This window comes from Grammomys surdaster, unplaced genomic scaffold (assembly GCF_004785775.1).
Source record: "Grammomys surdaster isolate TR1022 unplaced genomic scaffold, NIH_TR_1.0 136, whole genome shotgun sequence".
In the NCBI taxonomy this organism is placed as follows: domain Eukaryota; kingdom Metazoa; phylum Chordata; class Mammalia; order Rodentia; family Muridae; genus Grammomys; species Grammomys surdaster.
Genome location: NW_021604594.1, coordinates 906,331 through 925,114, shown reverse-complemented (window position 1 = coordinate 925,114; position 18,784 = coordinate 906,331). Strand labels below are relative to the sequence as shown.

Genomic DNA, 18,784 nt, shown 5'->3' with positions numbered 1-18,784 from the left:
AGAGAGAGAGAGAGAGAGAGAGAGAGAGAGAGAGAGAGAGAGAGAATGAATTAGCTACTTGGTAGGTTGCTCACTTAGTACTTGTGATGCCTTAAATTCTATTTCTATACTATTCTCATGAGAGTTGGGCATATCCTGTTTTTGAATCATTCTGTTAAATCTTTCTCTGATTCATCACTTTGTCTACTCCTCAATTAGATGTTACTTTCAAACATGGTTGCTTCCTTCTATAAACTAATCTTACCTGTATTGTTTGGGATTAAAGGCATTTACTAAAGGTTTATCTGTATTCCTGCCAGATCACAGAGACCTTGAAGGTCTTTGGATGTGGTTCCTTGCCAGAGCAGTCATTTTGCTGGATTAAAATTCCTCTGACCTATAGCTTTCTTTCTTAAAACAAATGTGAAGTTTAATGCCTTCTTCCTGACAGAAATTAGAGATTATGACTAGTTGTGTCAAATACAATGATTTTTATTTTGATTGAATTAGGACACTAGAAAGACTTCCTTCATGCTAAGTCTTTAAACACAAATGAAAATAGTCAGCGTAGTCCTAGATGCCAACATCTTTATACTAATAGTCCGGTACCTGTATGCAGCCTGAGTAGAGGGTGGCCAGTTTTAGGTCATAAAACATTTGCCCCATCCCTGTGGCGTAATATATTCTTGCCTAAATGTTTGTAGTTTGAATAGATTTTCCCAAACTGTCATCTGATACTTTGGCCAGTTCTTATGCCCATCCCCAAAAGGAATCTAAGAATTAAAAAAAAATCCAAGCAATTCATATACTCTTAACATCCTCAGATATTAAGAATATATAATGAACTTTCTGTTCAAAATATTCATGTAAAATCCATATTAAATATTTTATAAGATCTGTCTTGTTTCTTTCTTGTGCTTTCTCCAAACATTCTACAAACAATAATTATTTATAGGAGACCACAGTTTTGGGGGTACTTTTAAGTCTCTTACATGCTAACACTTAAGATAAAAACAAAGTTTTCCTGTCTCATTTCATGTTTTAGTATTAAAGGAAAAGGAATGAAATGGTCAAAACATGGAGCCATCCGTTTCTTGAATGTAATTCAAAATTAATTAATAAAATGTCTATTTAATTTTTCAGTAATTCAAACACTATATAAGCAAAATTTTTAGAAACTCAGTTATATACTATGTTATTAAGAAGTCCAGCAACTTTTAGACCATTTGTTTATATTTGGTAGCAAAAGCTAACATATATTCATAATAACACTGTGGAAATAAAGGAATTAGAGGATAATAGATGTACTTATCTTGCACAAAATTACTATTTGATTCTCCCATGATTTTATTAATTCTAAACCAACAAATAAGGTATTTAAATTAACATACTAATATTTATGTATGTAATGTCTTCAGACATGTAAGCAAATGATAACTGCATTAGCTCTGTGGGGTCCCAGCAGGCCAATGGCTTTACATGGTATGTTTAAGTAAATATTCAGAGATCTTAACAAGAAATACTTTTGAACAATTATGTAACTCTTTTGGGTGAGTATTTTATTCTCATTTATTATAAATGCTAGACTAGTTAGAAACTGGAACTACAAAGATTCAAGTTGAATGGGAGTAGAATGTATCTTCCCATAAAATATTCTAGACTAATGTTGAAAGATGTCAATAAGATACTCGTCTTGAGCCCTTGGATTGATAGATAGTTCTAAAAGAAATCTAGCTAAATCCCAGAAATCAAAATAAGTATGAACTATTAGATGTTTGTTCTTGAAGAATCTATGATTATGATCACAAACTTCTTTCTTCTTAGTGAATAAATCATCAGAAAAATAATGAAAAGAAAATGTTCTGAAGTGTGGACCATTATTTACCAAAGTTAAAAAAATGAACCTAATTAAAGACTCATGGTCTTTGCAAACTTTTATGATAAGAATGTTTCCTTCTTATCTTTGTTCTCTAATACAACATCATGCTTATTTAACAGAGTGTTAAATTAGACATTTAAATAGGACAAATGAAAAATATAGGTATTATTAAAGATATGAATATGGTTTCATTGGTTTATGTAAGAGCTTTATGCAGGCAACTAAATCAAATGCTTAGCATGGTTTATGCTTATTAGCACATGTTAAGGCTCAATAATAACACTCCTTAATCTAAATCAATTTTTAAGAGTATGATATAACTATAAATTAAATATAAAGAAAAATATTTAGTTTTCTTTACAGAATATGAGTTAAGGCTTCTCAACAATTTTTTTTGTCTAGTTGATAAAAAATACTTACAATGCATTGTTGATACATATGTCCTTCTGATGACCATAGCCCCTTCTTTAGGTTACCATTGCATATTTTAATTTGAGTGGAATGGGGCTGAGAGGAAAGTGGCCTGACCACTTATGAACCTACAGTTAACTAGCAAGAAATGCTAACAGGCATTAATAATGCAAGCGCAGATATTAGACAAAAGCAAGTCACTTGACCTAACGTGAAGGGCAAGAGGGAAACTAAAACCAAGCAAAGCATTTTAACAAAAACATGACATAGTTGGAACCACACAAATTGAATCTGGCAGCTATTTCTTTGTGTTACAAGAGTGGGAAAAACCAAGAGGCAAAGAGACAGAAAAGGAGGGATTACAGCATTTCTTAAGACTTGGGCTGAGGCATGCTCAAACGAACAGTCTCCCGAGCAGAAGGAAAAGGGAGAGATATTAAAGATGTTGGGATGAACTGAGGATTTGGCAACAACAGAGTTCAAAGGTTTTCTTGTTATTAAAATTTTCCAATGCCAAAATTTTCTCAATTTAAGGCATGGCAGAAGAACAAGGTACTGTGTCTCTTTTGTTTACACAGATAAAGGACAACAGAAGTGGAAGGCATTAACTTCAATACTCCCTGGATACTGTTTCTGAAGGAAAGTGCCAATTTAAAATTTAGCTTGCAAGTGTGATTAATGTTCCCATTTCTACATGGTTTTTTTCATTAAAACAATGAGCTATTTGATCAACACAGCGATGAAGTTATACTATACTAAGGATGTGGTGAAACTGGGGCATTTTATGAAAACTTTGCATTTACCTTTCCAACAAAAGTATAAATAACTTGCTTTTATTTCCCTTTTATAAGGCAAATGCACTTTCCTTAGTTCCAAGTCTTTTCTAAAATATAAATGTTAGGAAGAAAGAAGCATCTCCAGAATTTTAAAGGTCCTACTATGTTCGTTCCCCATTCCTTCCTACCCTAATTCACCTACTGCAACAGCTAGTTTACTAGTGACTATGACTTAAATATTTAAAACCCACACTAATCTGTTTCTATAGATACGAAGACATCTTCCATATTTTACGCATGGTCTTTGACATGTGTTCATATCGCTGATCAATAGTTAATTGTTATAGTCAACATTAGCTCATATAAGATTGCATAAGTCAGTGCATCTGTATGCATACGTAATAAAGATTGTATGAGTTTCCCTTTCAACACAAATGATTTATCTGTACCCTCTCATTTCATTCTTTGACTACAAGTGCAATCAACTCGGGGAAAATAGTCACTCTCATGCATAATGTAGAATCATGGAGATACCAATTATGTTACAACTCAATAGTTTCATTCGACAGTACACTCTTCTATCCCACTGTTATACAGTGTTATAGATTAATGTAATGTAATAGCTACAGGTTCGATTACACATACTTTAATTTTTACTCTAAACAATTTGTTTGCTTATTTCCAAAGAGAAAAAAAGTAGCATTTACATAGACCAAGAAAAATTAATTTGTAGTTTCTTATAAGACATATGTAATTTCTAGTAATTTATTTTATAGGAAATATTCACATAAATTATGCCAGTGGGGCCATGTGTTCCCTATCTGAGGTTTCCTGATGAGTTTCTCAGTTACACAGGATCCACTTCTCACTGAGTTGCTATCTAGATTTCTACGCTGTGTTCAATTGTGCTAGCACCCTTTAGATAAAAACTGCCCAAGTATATCAGGAACAAATAAAAAGCAAAGTCAATGATACTCAAACAACTGAGTAGTAACAATATCCATATGACTAGACGTATCCACCCAGTTAGATTACAGAAGCCTCTCGAGTAGAAAGTCCTCAGGCAGAAACCTAGAAATATCCAATAACACATTCCCATGCTGCTTGTTACAGAATTCTAGTCTAACTTTCCTAGCTTACTGTTTTACTTTAGTTTGTTTTAATCTTTTTGTATCTATAATAAACCTTTCAAAAGAGTATACAGTTGAGCCTATTGAAAAAGAGAAGAGGGATAACAAACAGATTCTGTTTCTTGTGACAGTACATGTTCTAGGAAGTTAAAGATTGCCCAGCAGTGTTCTCAGAGCCACATCCAAACTTCATACTTTCTAATGGTAGGTCAAAGGGCTAGCTGAATTGATGCTACTCATTGGAATATTTTGAAGTAAGACTGACTTTTCCCTACCATTCAACTCTGTTACCCAAATTTTTGAGATGGTATTTGCACCTAAAAAAGTAATTTTATGTAATTTTTCTGTGATAAAATTGGTTGTTTTGGGAGAAGTTTATAACTTCATCTTGCTTCAGAAGGAAATTGTATAAAAAAAAATAGTAAAATCAATAAACATACCTCTCCATTGAAGAAGCAGAAAATTGTAGACACCAGAAGACCCTGTAAAAAATAAAATAAAATTATCTGAGTCTATTTTTTATTATATTCCTTATTATTTAAAACAATTCTTTAATTTAAAATATTTTGATCATATTTTCCCCTCTCCCAAGTCCTTCCAGATCGTCTCTCCCTCCTTACCCATTCAACTTTAAGTCCTTTCTTAAAAAAAAACAAACAAAAACCCAACACAACATCAACCCCTCAAAACATGAAAACAAAATAAAACTATGCCCAAAAAGAAAAACAAAAACCATCAAACTGTAACCAAATAAAACAACACATACACCTACACACACATGCACATGGACACACACACACTGTGGAGTCCATTATATATTGGTCAACTACTTCTGAACATGATGCTGGCCCTGGAGTGGTTGATATACTGTCACATCATTGAAGAAAACTCATTTTCCCTCTCTCAGCAGGTATCAGTTGACAGTTCAGTTGCTAACATTTGCTCTGGTGGCTGGGTTTTCTTTTATTCATTCATTCATTCATTCATTCATTCAAAATATAATAAGATAAAACAAAATAGTCACATCGAAGTTGGACAACACAAACCCACAGAAGGAAAAGAACCGAAGAGTACAGCTCTTGACTGTGTACAGCCCTTAAAGAAGAATGTTGCCTTTACATAGACAAGACAGGGAAGGTTAAAGAGAGCATGAAAAAGGTCAGAGAAGGCCCTGAGAAAAGACAGAGAGACAAAGAGAAAGAGAAAGATGAGAGCTGGTACAAGAATTGGTTTTCAACCTCTCCATGGTTGTCCACCCTACTTCCTCCTATCTTGGGACCATTAATTGGGTTATTTTTGCTTACTTCTTTTGGTCCCTGGGCCTTAAATAGGATGACTAACTCTGTGAAACAATAAATAAATAATTTGGTAGCAAAACCTATTCAAATACTTTACCATAAGTTAGCTATGGAGGACCACAAGACTCAAGATGGGGTTGTTATTCTATCCAGGGTGTTCCCAAAACCCATCTCCACCCAACTTAAAAGAGGGGACTTCTTCCCCTAGACCAAGGAAAGAGGGGCCACCCAGAACCCCCTCTGACAGGCGATCTGAATTCTTGCTTAGGCTGCGAGGCTAAGCACTGCAAGGGAATATAAATAAAAGTTAAAAATATCTCTCTTGGTTCCCTGAGGGACAAGCCTGACTGCATAGGGGATGATGTCAAAAGTATCCACTCTCCGGAAAAAAGACATCAGGATGGGTACGGCCCTCATTCCCCACTGGACAACGACAGGGGGACCAGAGCCAGTACAGAGTCCCCTTCAATTACTGGAGGTCAGACCTCTATCCCCGCCTTCACAAGATTAGAATTGCCACAGCCCTTCTATACTTAGAGAAGGGAGGAGATGTCAGGGGCAGCCCTGCTTACACACTGAAGGCCTAAAATCAGCCATAGGCCTAAAATCAGCAATAGGCCTGTCATACATGTATACTAACACCAAGTCTTGGGTCTCTGTGGAAAAACATTGAAACAGATGGCTATAAGCTATTGTAAACAGGCAGCTTTTGTGGAAATTTACCAGCCTGAGGAGTCATAGACCTTGTAAATAGGTAGCCTTAGGGGACAGTACCAACTTAGATAAGGACAAGTGAATCATAGGCAGAGTCATAGTGACCTGTCTCCTGAACCTTCACCCAGCCAATACCCTGTTCTGAAAGATATCTGTACTCCCCCTGAACACTCACACTCCAGTGTCATCCCCTTCCCCACATCCTGCCTTTTTGTGTTTATAACCCCTGTGTGAATAAGTAAAAAATTACAATTTGATTTTTTTAAAAAATAATAATAATCGTAATAGTAATAATAATTTTAAAAAAAAAGAAAACTCATTTTCCCTCTCTCAGAAGGTTTCAGTTGACAGTTCAGTTGCTAACCTTTACTCTGGTGGCTAGGTTTTCTTTTATTCATTCATTCATTCAAAATATAATAAGATAAAACAAAAATGATCACATTGAAGTTGGACAAGACAAACCCACAGAAGGAAAAGAACCCAAGAGAAGGCACGAGAATCAGAAAGGCTTCACGTTATACAAGTAGTCAAGAGTGAAACCAAACTTACATGTAAACTCAATACAAAACTTGTCAAGCTGCCCTCTTGAAGGCAGGCACGCCTTACCTGATAGTGCATCAGAATGTGCATGACATAGTCATACACCTCCTCAGCAACCTTTCCTTCAGGCCGCCATGGAAAAAGCACAAATTCAATGCCAAGTAGTGGGACCAGGATGAGGGTAGCTCTTACGGCTTTCATGTAGAGATTGGATTCCGCTTGGTGTGTGACTTTCAACTTGGTGATGAGAACACGTACAATATTTAATAGGAAAAAGAGATTTACCTAAAAAGAAAATAAAAGACTGTCTAAAAGTCTGTTTTGTTTAATATTAAGAAGCCTATGAGAGCCAGGCAGAGGTAGGACAAGCCTTTAATCCCAGCACTTGGGTGGCAGAGGCCAGTCTGATCTATAGAGTGAGTTCCAAGACAGTCAAGGCTACACAGAGAAATCCTGTTTCAAAAACATACATAGATGGATAGATAGGTAGATAGATGATAGATAGATAGATAGATAGATAGATAGATAGATAGATAGATAGATAGATAAGAAAGATAGATAGATGATAGATAGATAGATAGATAGATAGATAATAGATAGATGGATAAACAGATAGATAGATAAACAAATTTTTAAAAAAGAAAGAAGGCTATGAGAACTCCAGTTTTATAAAACTTAAACTATTTCATGTACAAGATCTAAAGGCACATTTTTGTAAAATATTAATTAGTGTGTATTTATAAAGTAATGTTATTCCATTTACAGGTACATAAATTTTAGTGAAATTAATTTTTATAAAAATAAAATTATGTTAAAATTATTGTGAAACATAGTCAGGAAATATTTGAGCCGTTTTAAGCTCATTTTCTATCTAATATTTAAGATGCGTCTATTATTCCAATTCAAGGTCATAAACACTTTTAGCAAAAAGGAATTATTCTTAAGAAATGTTATTTTTTAATATTTTTTATTACTTTGTGTGTGTGTGTGTGTGTGTGTGTGTGTGTGTGTGTGTGTGTAACAGTGGAAGCCAGAGGAAGATGTCAGATACATAGAGCTGGAATTATAGGCAGTCGTGAGCTGTCTAACATGGAGGCTGGGAACTGAACTCTGGTCCTCTGGAAGAGTAGCAACTCTTCTTAACTGCTGAGCCATTTCTTCAGCCTCAACAAATGTTAATTTTTAAAAGAATCACCTTTTCATCAGTGCCTATACAATGTACTCTCCAAGAGTGTATTGTGCCAAAATAACTATTTTTACATATGTGTTTTGTTTTCCTTTTTGTAATAATGTTAATAAAATCTTTCTATATGAACATTTCTCATAGCAAGTACCTGAAATAGTACTGTCATTTCTCTTTTTGCTTATGGATAAAGAGTTTATGCTACTGAGCCAGCTGATGGTCAAACTAGACTATACCAAAGAATCTTAGGCTTCCCATAACAACTTCTATAAATAACTCTCTGAACTACAATTTACTATTTATTGTGCCATAGCAACTTTCCCCAAGAGATAGCATTGTCTTTGAAGGGTTTCACAGAACTCTAAAAATGGAATTTGACTCAGCAATTAAGAATGTGTCTTATGAATGCATTAATTTCAATTTGTCTATGCTCTACCATCCTTTTCATCCACTTTCTCTTTCTTCAAACTCTATTTCCTCTCCTTTTATACTGACTACTTTAGGTTTTTTCCACCTGTTCCTGTGATAATATACTCTGACAAAGTAATGTAAGAGTTTATTTTAGCACATAGCCCAACAGACTAGACTAGATCTAAGACTAGTCTATTTGTCAATAGACTGCATAAGGAGGGCATCAAGGTGGCAGGAATCTGAGGCAGTTGGCCTCATTCTATATTCAGTCGGGAATCAGCAGCATGGAATGCATGCTAGTGCTGAGCTTACTTGCTCCATTATAGACTGCCCAGGATAACCTGACTATGAAATGGTCTTGTCCATGATTAAACTGTATCTTCCCACATCAATTAAGGTAATTGAGAAAAATCACCTACAAACATGCCCAGAGGCCTTTTGGGTGACTCTAGATCCTGACAAGATGACAGCTAACACTGACCACTATATTGACCTAAATACAAACTAAATTTTGCCCATTTCTTATGGACAATTCATTTTGTCAATAAATGTCACATTGGGTAAACTGTTGATTTCTTTCTTTTTTCTGTGACCTTTGACTTCTATAACATCTGTTGTTTGTTGATGTTTAAACAACAAGTATCTTAATAAATTCAAATAATGGAAGTCCATCTTTCATCAAGGCAAAAAAAAATGAATAAATAGCATGTGTCATGAAAATAATTAAGTACAAAATTAGTCCACTGCTAAAATAATTCAGTGTAACACAGGCTTTAAACATAATATAGCTAACCAGTCTCCTGATGAGAACACATTTGTGAGAAAAACACATTGACAGACATTGGAATGCAATGCAGACAGACATAGAGAAAGCCATCTGACAGGTGGGACATGAACAGTGACACAAGCCAGCATGCTGGTTCTATTCCTAACCCTCTAAAGAGAGTTCCTTCTAGCATGCAGATGGAGTTTTTTAAAAATAAAAATAAAAATTACTACCACTTCCTGGGAAAGTTGTATGACTTTTTGTCCACTTAGGAATGATCTTTTATCCATTTATAAGTTATAGATATGAATTATATTACAAAGTATTTAAACATCCTAATATACAAAAAACACTAATTGATAAATGGTAGAAATGTAGCCACTTAGATCTCTCTTCCATGAAAGAACAGTTAAATACAAAGCTATTCATTAAAGCCGTCATTCTGGCTTAAAACACGAAGCTAGAACTGAAGAGGAAGCTAATGTTTATGTAAGCTTCTCTCTATATATAGCTGGGGCAGGGTGAACTGGAATCTATGCTCTATGCAGTTTCCCACATCAGTATTATTTTAAGCAAAAGCAGAAGAACTTTACATTTCAGATGAACCTCATCTGAATATCCTCTAACTTAAAACAGAACTGATTAACAGATTTCTGTTTTGTTTTGTTTTTTTTTAACTTATGTGTTTGGCAATTTTGTAACATGACTACTCATTCACATCATTCCCCAACTCTCCTCCTCCCCCCTGAAACTTCTTTCAGGTAAACCCCCATCCCCACACCCTCCCAAATCTATGGCCTCTTTTTATTTAATTATTACTGTTATATGTGTGCATATATTTAGGTACACATATAAATATCTAAGTATACCAACTTAGCCCGTTTAGTGTAGCTCATGTGTGTATAGACATATATAGAACTGAGTACTTGGTTAGCCAATAATGGTTGGTGTTCATCCCTGGGAAAGATGAAGAGTTACAGATCATTAATGCCTGCTGAGAAACCTCTTGTTACTATGATAGCCATGATGTTCAATAGCTGGAGGATATCACAAGATATGTTCATATCAACAAAGTGCCCAGGATCATAAAAGAAAGAAGGACAAACCAGTACAGATGCTACAAGTTCACTGTTGGAAGATGTTCACACAAGGATGGCCAGTAATTCCTTACTTAAGTCCTCAAGTGGCCTAAACATCTCCTAGGTCTCAGATTAAATGCATCTTCTCTTGGCATTTGAAAAGTGTTGTATTTGCACCAATGACTACTAGGAGGGTGGGTTGTGAAGGAGGAAGTGGGGAAAAATGGATTTTGCCAGCTGAAAAATACCACTCTTAGGGTCTCTCATGCTCCATGGAAGAAACATTTGTATTAATTTCTTGCTCATTGAAGTTACATAATGAAAGCACTAAACATGACTTCTGTTGCCTTCTAACTGGAAAGGACAAGAGATAAGATTGGCCAGGCACCTTAGGGTCAAGGACCCCCAACATGCACAGTTCCATTCCCATCCTTGGCCAGAAGCAGGGAATGTTCTTCAATTCCTGGTTAAGAATACCAGAAAGGGAAGGGCGGTGGTGGTGCACGCCTTTCATCCCAGCACTTGGGAGGCAGAGGCAGGCAGATTTCTGAGTTCGAGGTCGGCCTGGTCTACAGAGTGAGTTCCAGGACAGCCAGGGCTGCACAGAGAAACCCTGTCTCAAAAAATATATATATATATCAGAAAGGAGCTCTAGTTTCTTAACTCTTTCTAAAAGACCATACATAATCCAGACTATACATAATCCTGTGACCCAAAATCCAAATAAACTACAAATAAATTAGTCCAGACACCAGTTCCTTCTGATGAACAGTTTTGGAATTACATGTCTAGATTTTCACTGTGAAAATGGACTGTATGTATTCCTCAATTTCAACATATTTCCTAAATGATTTTAGGGTCTCTTAATTTAGGAATACTGTAATACTGTATTCTTAGAGGCCACTGAGGCTCTCTTAAGGCTTATTAAGGAGAACTATTTCCTCCAAGACAGAAGAATTCTCTCTCTCTCTCTCTCTCTCTCTCTCTCTCTCTCTCTCTCTCTCCCCCCCCCCCCCCCCCCCCGCATGGAGACATGACATACCTTAAGAGCTAGTCTAGCTGGATCTGTCAGTCACCTGGGTACATACCACCCCTGATTCATCTTAAGCCATGCTAATAAATAAATAAATAAATAAATAATCTACTTATTCTTTACAAAAACCCTCCCCTCGTGCAGACGCTTGCAGAGCTTCCTTATGTACGATGAGGAGAAAACCTGCATTTCTGAGTTACTCAGAGGAGTGTAAATTTTCCTGTTTGTGCTTTCTATTTCTTTCCCCAAAACTTAGCATACTTTCCTGATGCCTTAGGTTTTCTCATGCTTTCTCTGAAGTTCCCACCCTTCTTCTGCTACTTGGCTGCTTACAAATGGCATGGCACATCCTTCCTTCAGCTTCCTCTCTTCCATCCAGCTGGGAAGATTTACAGCTTATCTTCCCTATTGTTTTTCTCTTAAACTTTAATAATATTGTCCTTGTTTTTTTTTTGTTTGTTTTTTGGGGTTTTTTTTTTTTAGTGTCTTTTCCTAAATTTGAGTTAGAAGACTAAGAACCCAAAAGAGGAATTACAAACTTTCTAGTAACACAACCACATTCAAAGATGCCCAGTTGCTACACTCATATGATATGGTGAATATTGTAATTACAGAATACATAAGTGATACTTTTTTGAAACAAAGTTGTATCTTCACTGGCCCATTACTCTTGCATAAGTGTGTTGCCGTTTCTTATTAGAGCAATCCTGTGCAGAAGGCAGCACCCATGGTGTCAGGAGTCAGACTCTGACACTCTGACATTTACTGTATTTGGCTAGCAAGCGGAACTAAGAAATCAGAGACAGGAAGAGAGAAAAGTCTGAGTATTTGTTTCTGCTACTTCTTCCACCCTGCCTGGCTGTGATTTGAGCACCAACTGTTTTCCACTAGCCAAAGCCAGAGGAGCGGCTGCTTCATTGCTCTTAGCAGTTGTCTAATCCTGTTCGAACCATTTTGACCTCACTTAAAGTTCAGCTACAAAAGCAGCTTCCCACCCTTGGTCCCTGATGCTTTGCCACCACTTGCAAATTAGCAATTTACCTTTCCTGCACAAATATAACACCTTCACTGAACCTGATTCAATGAAGCAGTGCAGCAACTCTGAGTGAGAAGGTTGGAGAGGAGATTCAGGAAATAGGAGCAACAGTGAGATGCTGAGAATTTTTGTTACATACCAACAAAGCTGCACAAATCGGACCGTGGATAATGTACAGGAGATGAGTGTCTGAGCTGATCCAGCAACTAGGGGATAAAGCGGAGATATTTGAAAGATTTTCATTTCACTTAGTTCTAATGGAAGTCACAAATGGAAAATGTCTTACTTGTCATTGTAATACAAGCTTCTGGCAATGGCATGGATGCAGGCAGGAACCAGAGGAAACCCTACAAATAAAGCAAAACCAAATGAATGGGTAAGTTTCCTTATTGAAGAGGATTTTCAAAGAAGTCATGAACTTCAGAGACACCTTAGCAGCAAAAAATAACTATGCCTATGCTTACTGTGTAATTGCATATGTACAGTCAAGAGGTAAGTGTGACCAAATATCAAGTGTGAATATCACATATCATTTTGAATTAGTAAGATGCCAGAGATTAACCCATTCTGTGCTGCCTAAGTCACAATCCTTGGCAGAATTTTTGTATTCATATAATTTCCATGGGATGAAATTGGCTAATATTTAATGTCAAATGTTGGGAAATATTGAGACTGATAATTATTTCTATTGTAGAAGGCAGATTCACAGAAAGCCATCTTCTGAAGAAAAAGAGAAAAATATGTTCCTTATAACAAGATTTCTGCATCCATTGAGGCTTCTAAATAAGATCTTGAAAAAACTGAAGTGAAGACATGTTTTATAGAGACAATCAGAATGCACTGACAATTTGGCATATGTATCTACATAGCTCTTAAATCTATTGCAATATCTCCAGCTTCATTTGATAGATAATAAAGAAATTAAATTTCTGTTTTATTCCTAGAAGATAGTTCTATTAAATTCATTTACTATGTATCATATTCACATACACCATTCCAATGACCTTAAGAAACACAGTGTATGTTTCATAGCTTGTTTTGTGAGTTACACTATGGCAAGACAGTGTATGAAAGAGGTAGATCTTTTGCATACTTTCATTCAATTATTGACATGTCAAATTTTGACCATAAGATGACAGTTTAAGAAGATCTCAACAGGGCTGGATATGACAACACACATCTCCAATTCCAGTGCTCGGGAGGAAGATATAGACAAATCTCTGTGATTTCAAACCTTTCTGATCTACATAGCAAGTTCTAAGCCAAAAAGATCCTGTCTCAAAAGCAAAGAAGAAGAGAAAGAAAAGCAAGAGAGAAAGAGTGAGAATGGGGATCTCATAGAGATTTTTTTCTTTGTTTTGTTTTGTTTTGTTTTGTTTTGGTGGAACTTCAAAGCTATTTAGCAACATGTCTTCATTTTACAAGTGAAAAGAGAGGACATTCAGAAGAGTTCAGAGACTAGATCCTTAATTTGTAAATTTAATTCTATTGCCAGAGTCACTACATATTCATCTAGAATGAGCTTGTCACTGGAATATCAAAATATAAAAACACTATCACATTATTAATCAAAATGAGACTAGAGAAACCGTGAGCTTGTAACATTTTGCCTATTTCAATTTGTGGCCATGAGGAAAGAATGGTTGGTACTAAGTCGTGTGGCCTAAATGCAAAAAGCCTTCTTCATCAGATAAATCAGCAGGTAATGACAATGGCACCTACCCCAGCCAAGAAAATAATACCACATCAAGTGCTGCTTCTCCGCAAACACAGCCACCACGATGAGTGTGTGCAGATAAATGCCTTCACAGAGCATCCAAAAGTAGTTACAGCCCATCAGGTAAAGATGAATGAACTGAGACACTTTGCAGCTCACCTGTGAGGGGGGGAACAATGATTTCTTAGTTTATGAAATCCACATGTGAAGCAAGTAATCTAGTTTATTTCAGAAACCATGGGATTTTCTTGTCCCACACACAAAAATGTGCACACTAGGGAATCTGGGTTACACAGTGTTCTTTTGAACACTCATCCCACGATGGTTCTAAAGTTACTAACTATGTACTCTCTTAGTTCATGAGAATCACGTGATATTCCAAACATTTCCAAACAAAAAAAGTCTCCCTCTGCTTACTGGGTATCTGTTTTTCTAATGAGTTCAAATTATTGTCTATATTTATTTAGATTAAATATAAACAGTAGACACATACACCACGGTACATCAGTTTTGATTCTGGTTGTTTTCTGTCAGAAAAACTTTGATAGTCTTATCAGTACTTAATTAAACATGTATAAATCCTTAGTACGATTTGTATCCTTCACCCCACAAGCGTAAATAAATAAAACATACTAAGTAATTCTCTAATGAACCTACACATTGCCTAAACATAAAATATAGAATTTTCATATCAGAATAAAGAATGGTGGTTTTTTCCTCCTATTTTTCTTTTTTTTTCCTCCTCCTATTTTTCTTGAATTCCTATTTTCTCTTTTTTTATAGAGAAGAAGAAAGAAATCCGAATATCAGATAAAGAAAACACAAAGAAGGTGAGAAATATTGATTCTTTCTTTATAAAAGTTAATAGACATGTAGCAGAATGTTACAATCTTTAATTTCTGATCTGAAATTCAATATACATTTAGTAGCTATTGTAATTTTTTTTAAATTAACATTACGTTAGAAACCAAGAGCACTTAAAAATAAGTTTAGAGTTATCATGGATAGGATGAATAGCATTTGTGTAAATGTCATCCTAAAGCACTTGAACTATTATCATTTACACATATTTTATCAAATTCTTGAATATTTCTGTGAGCCATACAGTGTAAATGGCCACACATCGTATAGATATTTAGAAAGAACTAGTGGAAGAAGATGGAAAGTGGTGGCTCACACCTTAATTCCAGCACTCAGGAGGCAGAGGCAGGTGGATCTCTGTGAGTTCCAGGACTGCTAAGAAACCCTACCTCACAAAAACAAAAAACAAAAGAACAAAAACCAAAAACAAAAAACAAAAACCTTATACATGTAATAACATCTTCCTAAAGGATATTTGTCACATTATTTCTTCATTTAATGTGTGGAGAATGCACTTGGTGAATTTTAAATCATTCAGTATCATGTGTTTTACAAGATGATACTCAAGCCTGTCAAAGCAAAAACAGTTTTAACTACATAGACTTGAGTATCTGTATGATGAATTTAACCCTCAATGTTTATGTAGCTGTTACATTCTTCTCTAACTCAACTTGATTCTGACATTACTTTAAAATTAATATAAACTATTGTGAGGAAAAATATTTAGTACATACTTCAGAAAAAAATATTTCTGTGGAGGGCACTGTTAATATAATCGGAAAATACTTTTTTCCAAAGAGTAAATTCACTATACTTCAATGTATACTTTGTCTATTAGGTATATATCCTTATGTTTCTGCTTACATAAGAGTCAGAAACTTGCTGTGTTACAAAAGAGATTCTCCAAGAAAAATTCATTCTTCAATGGCAGAATGCCAGCCAGTGTTTCATACTGCTAATTATATTCTGGCCTGTTTCCTCCCCCGATGACTTTAGAGAGGAACACAAGCAAGATCAAACCACCAGGAAGCACATGTGAAAACAATGAGAAAAACTTTAGAACTTTGTAAATTACCCTGAAAATATGCATAAAGACATACAAAAGTGTTATTTATTGACCTATTTGGTGGAAATCCCTTTCCTTCTCTGATTTCAGTAACTAGGTAACATAATTCAGAAAACACAACTTGTGCTCAAGAGCGCGCGCACACACACACACACACATCCATATCCATATCCAAAATTGGAGGTCTTGCCACGATGTCAAAGTAGCTGATTCTAAAAGTGTGAAAATTTCTGTTATATATACATATATTTGAATCCAAGTATAGTTTACATCATGGATAACTTATATACATATAAATTTTAGCATATATTTTTAAACTATGGCTTATAGGAAGAAAAATGTATCATTGCTTATTGAAGCAATGATTGGTAGAACACTATTTGTTAATGGAGTTTAACATTACTGTACATACAAAGTATGTAAATCCTTGTCTTACTGATTTTAATAATTTTTAATGTAAGCCTGATAGCCAATATTATTTAAATTTCCCATTACATATATTTGTTCTTTCATTTAAGTACTCAGATGCACAGACTGCTTTGGATTAAACATTGCCTAGTCATAGTCTTATGGGCCATCAGTACCAGGAGTCCATAGCCATGACATGAACTGAAGTGTTGGAACTGTTGAAGGAAATTCACCTTCCTAGACTGCAATACAGCTATGCTTTCTGTATGTGTACATATACGTTTATTTAATGATTCACATATTCTATATCAGAAACCACCCCCAACCCATGTCTCTTCCTGTTAATCTTCACAGGTACAACCATGTTTTACTTACAGGATTTGTGGCCACTAAGGCCTGGTTGTTAGCCACTGCCGTGAGGTGAATGATTGTTACAATCGAATTACAAACAAATGAAAAGAACAGGTTTTTATGCAATGTAATCCGTTGGCAACTTAGGCTCCTACAAGGCAAAAAAAATACAATGTGTTGATATTATAAAAATGTTTCTACATTTTAATTAAACATAATTTCAAATAAAGTACACTTTCAATTCATAGAGGTTGCTCTAAGTTTGGAAATCTTATTTTGTTTATCTATCATTTTCACTTGATAAAAATTTTAATTGGGGAAAATCCTGGATGGAAATGAGTTGTTTTCATAGAGATATGCAGATGGGGGGTAGGGAAATTGCCTGAGCAAAATCTGAATTAATTTCTCTTTAATTCTGAACACAATATCTGATCTATGCTGCAAAAGGCAGTTGAGATTTGGTGAAGTTATATAATCAAAGCCATGCCAATGACCAACTTGAATATTTTAATTTACCTGAGACTCCCACACAGGTGAAATGCCCCTAACTAAACTACCCAGTCTGCTTTGCTTAAACAGTCCAGACTATTTTGTTGAACTGATAATGACTATACTTACATCAACCAGTCATGGGAAATATATCATTGCATTTACATTAGCTACATGGATGAAAATTAGAAATCACTGAGGGCATTGATTTGGTTTTTGTAGATTGTTTTTCTGATTAGTCCAGATGTCCTCAAGACATTAAAAAGAAGCTGACCGTTTACCATTTATATAAAACAAAGAAGACCTGGCCCATGGGGTTCATACATAGTAGATTTCAGGAGGGTGTCATTGGCATTGAATGAATGAGCTTCTCAGATTTAATCCTCAGTCACTCTTAGATTTTTTAGTGCATGACTTCCTTACCTCCATTCAAGCGAACAGCCCAGCACAATTTCCTTCCTTAAGCAACTGAACACGGTTTTATTTGGGATTCCAGAGAAAAATGATAAGATGACGCCTACCTGAGGCCAACTGCTGACGGGCAATGTTAAACACACGGGTAGAAATGCACAATACATCACTGCATTGCAGAAAATATAACCTCATGTGCATTCTAGTAAAACTAACTCAGATAGTCTTTGTAGGGAAACCATCCTACACAAATCCCAAGATTTCTACTTTGAAAAATTGAAGTACAGTCTTTCACTTCCTTTTACCTTAAAAAAAAAATCAGAGTGTGCTGAAATTTAGAATTAGCATGGGGAAATAAATGTTTTCCACGTTTAAAAACACAGTTCAGATTATTTTCCTTCTGAAACGTCTGTAGCTCTGAGATTCTATATACAAGCTACACTTTTTTAAAGAATGAGGAAGTCAATATAACCCAAACTAATGATTACAGATTGCCAGTGTGTGCTCAGTGCTATTAGTGAAGATTTAGAAAAGTTTAATGGATGTGATAGCTCTTAAAATAACCATTGGATGTAGTTGAGACAGTCATTCAATAGCAGGTGTTGGCAGCCATCTGCGATCCATCAAAATAGAAAGAATTACAACTCCTGGTTTCATAGTTCAGTCAGCGAACTTGACTTGATTTCACAGAGCATGAGAGGAATGAGAGGAAGGCTCAGGTAAAGTCTGGCCTACAGAGTATTGATGATATTCCACAGAAAATGGGAATTTTTGATAATTTTGAAGAGTACACGATTCTTGTCATTTAAAGCAATTCAACACTGAGAGACAGGCCTATTTTTTTTTCAATAAATGACATGCAACATTGAAAGGCAGGCCTATCTTCTATAAAATGACATAGCAGTAACATGATTTTGATTATTAACAATGAAGATTGTTAACAATAAATAGAACAGGGCTACTTAACTCCTTCTTACAGTAACTAACATGATTGTAGTTGTATCAACATGCACAACTCAAGCCAAAGCTCTCTGCATTAGCAGTCCTGTTATTCAGCTGAGTGGTTAAAACTGTTACAATAAGCTGGGTGGTGGTGGCTCATGCCTTTAATCCCAGCACTTGGGAGGCAGAGGCAGGCAGATTTCTGAGTTCGAGGCCAGCCTGGTCTACAGAGTGAGTTCGAGGACAGCCAGGGCTATACAGAGAAACCCTGTCTCGAAAAACCAAAAAAAAAAAAAAAAAAAAA

At 35.5% G+C, this 18,784-nt stretch overlaps 1 protein-coding gene across 2 annotated transcripts in view; it reads right to left on the bottom strand.

Moving 5' to 3' along the window:
- The window catches only part of Calcrl (calcitonin receptor like receptor), a 98,416-nt gene that overhangs the window by 3,493 nt on the left and 76,139 nt on the right, over positions 1-18,784 (bottom strand). For both annotated transcript variants that reach the window (XM_028762910.1, XM_028762911.1), the window contains 6 exons: positions 16,663-16,789; positions 13,958-14,111; positions 12,522-12,582; positions 12,375-12,441; positions 6,794-7,012; positions 4,616-4,657 (listed from right to left, as the gene is read on the bottom strand). In XM_028762910.1, coding sequence (XP_028618743.1) covers positions 4,616-4,657; positions 6,794-7,012; positions 12,375-12,441; positions 12,522-12,582; positions 13,958-14,111; positions 16,663-16,789 — 670 coding nt within the window. The remainder of the gene's footprint in view (positions 1-4,615; positions 4,658-6,793; positions 7,013-12,374; positions 12,442-12,521; positions 12,583-13,957; positions 14,112-16,662; positions 16,790-18,784) is intronic.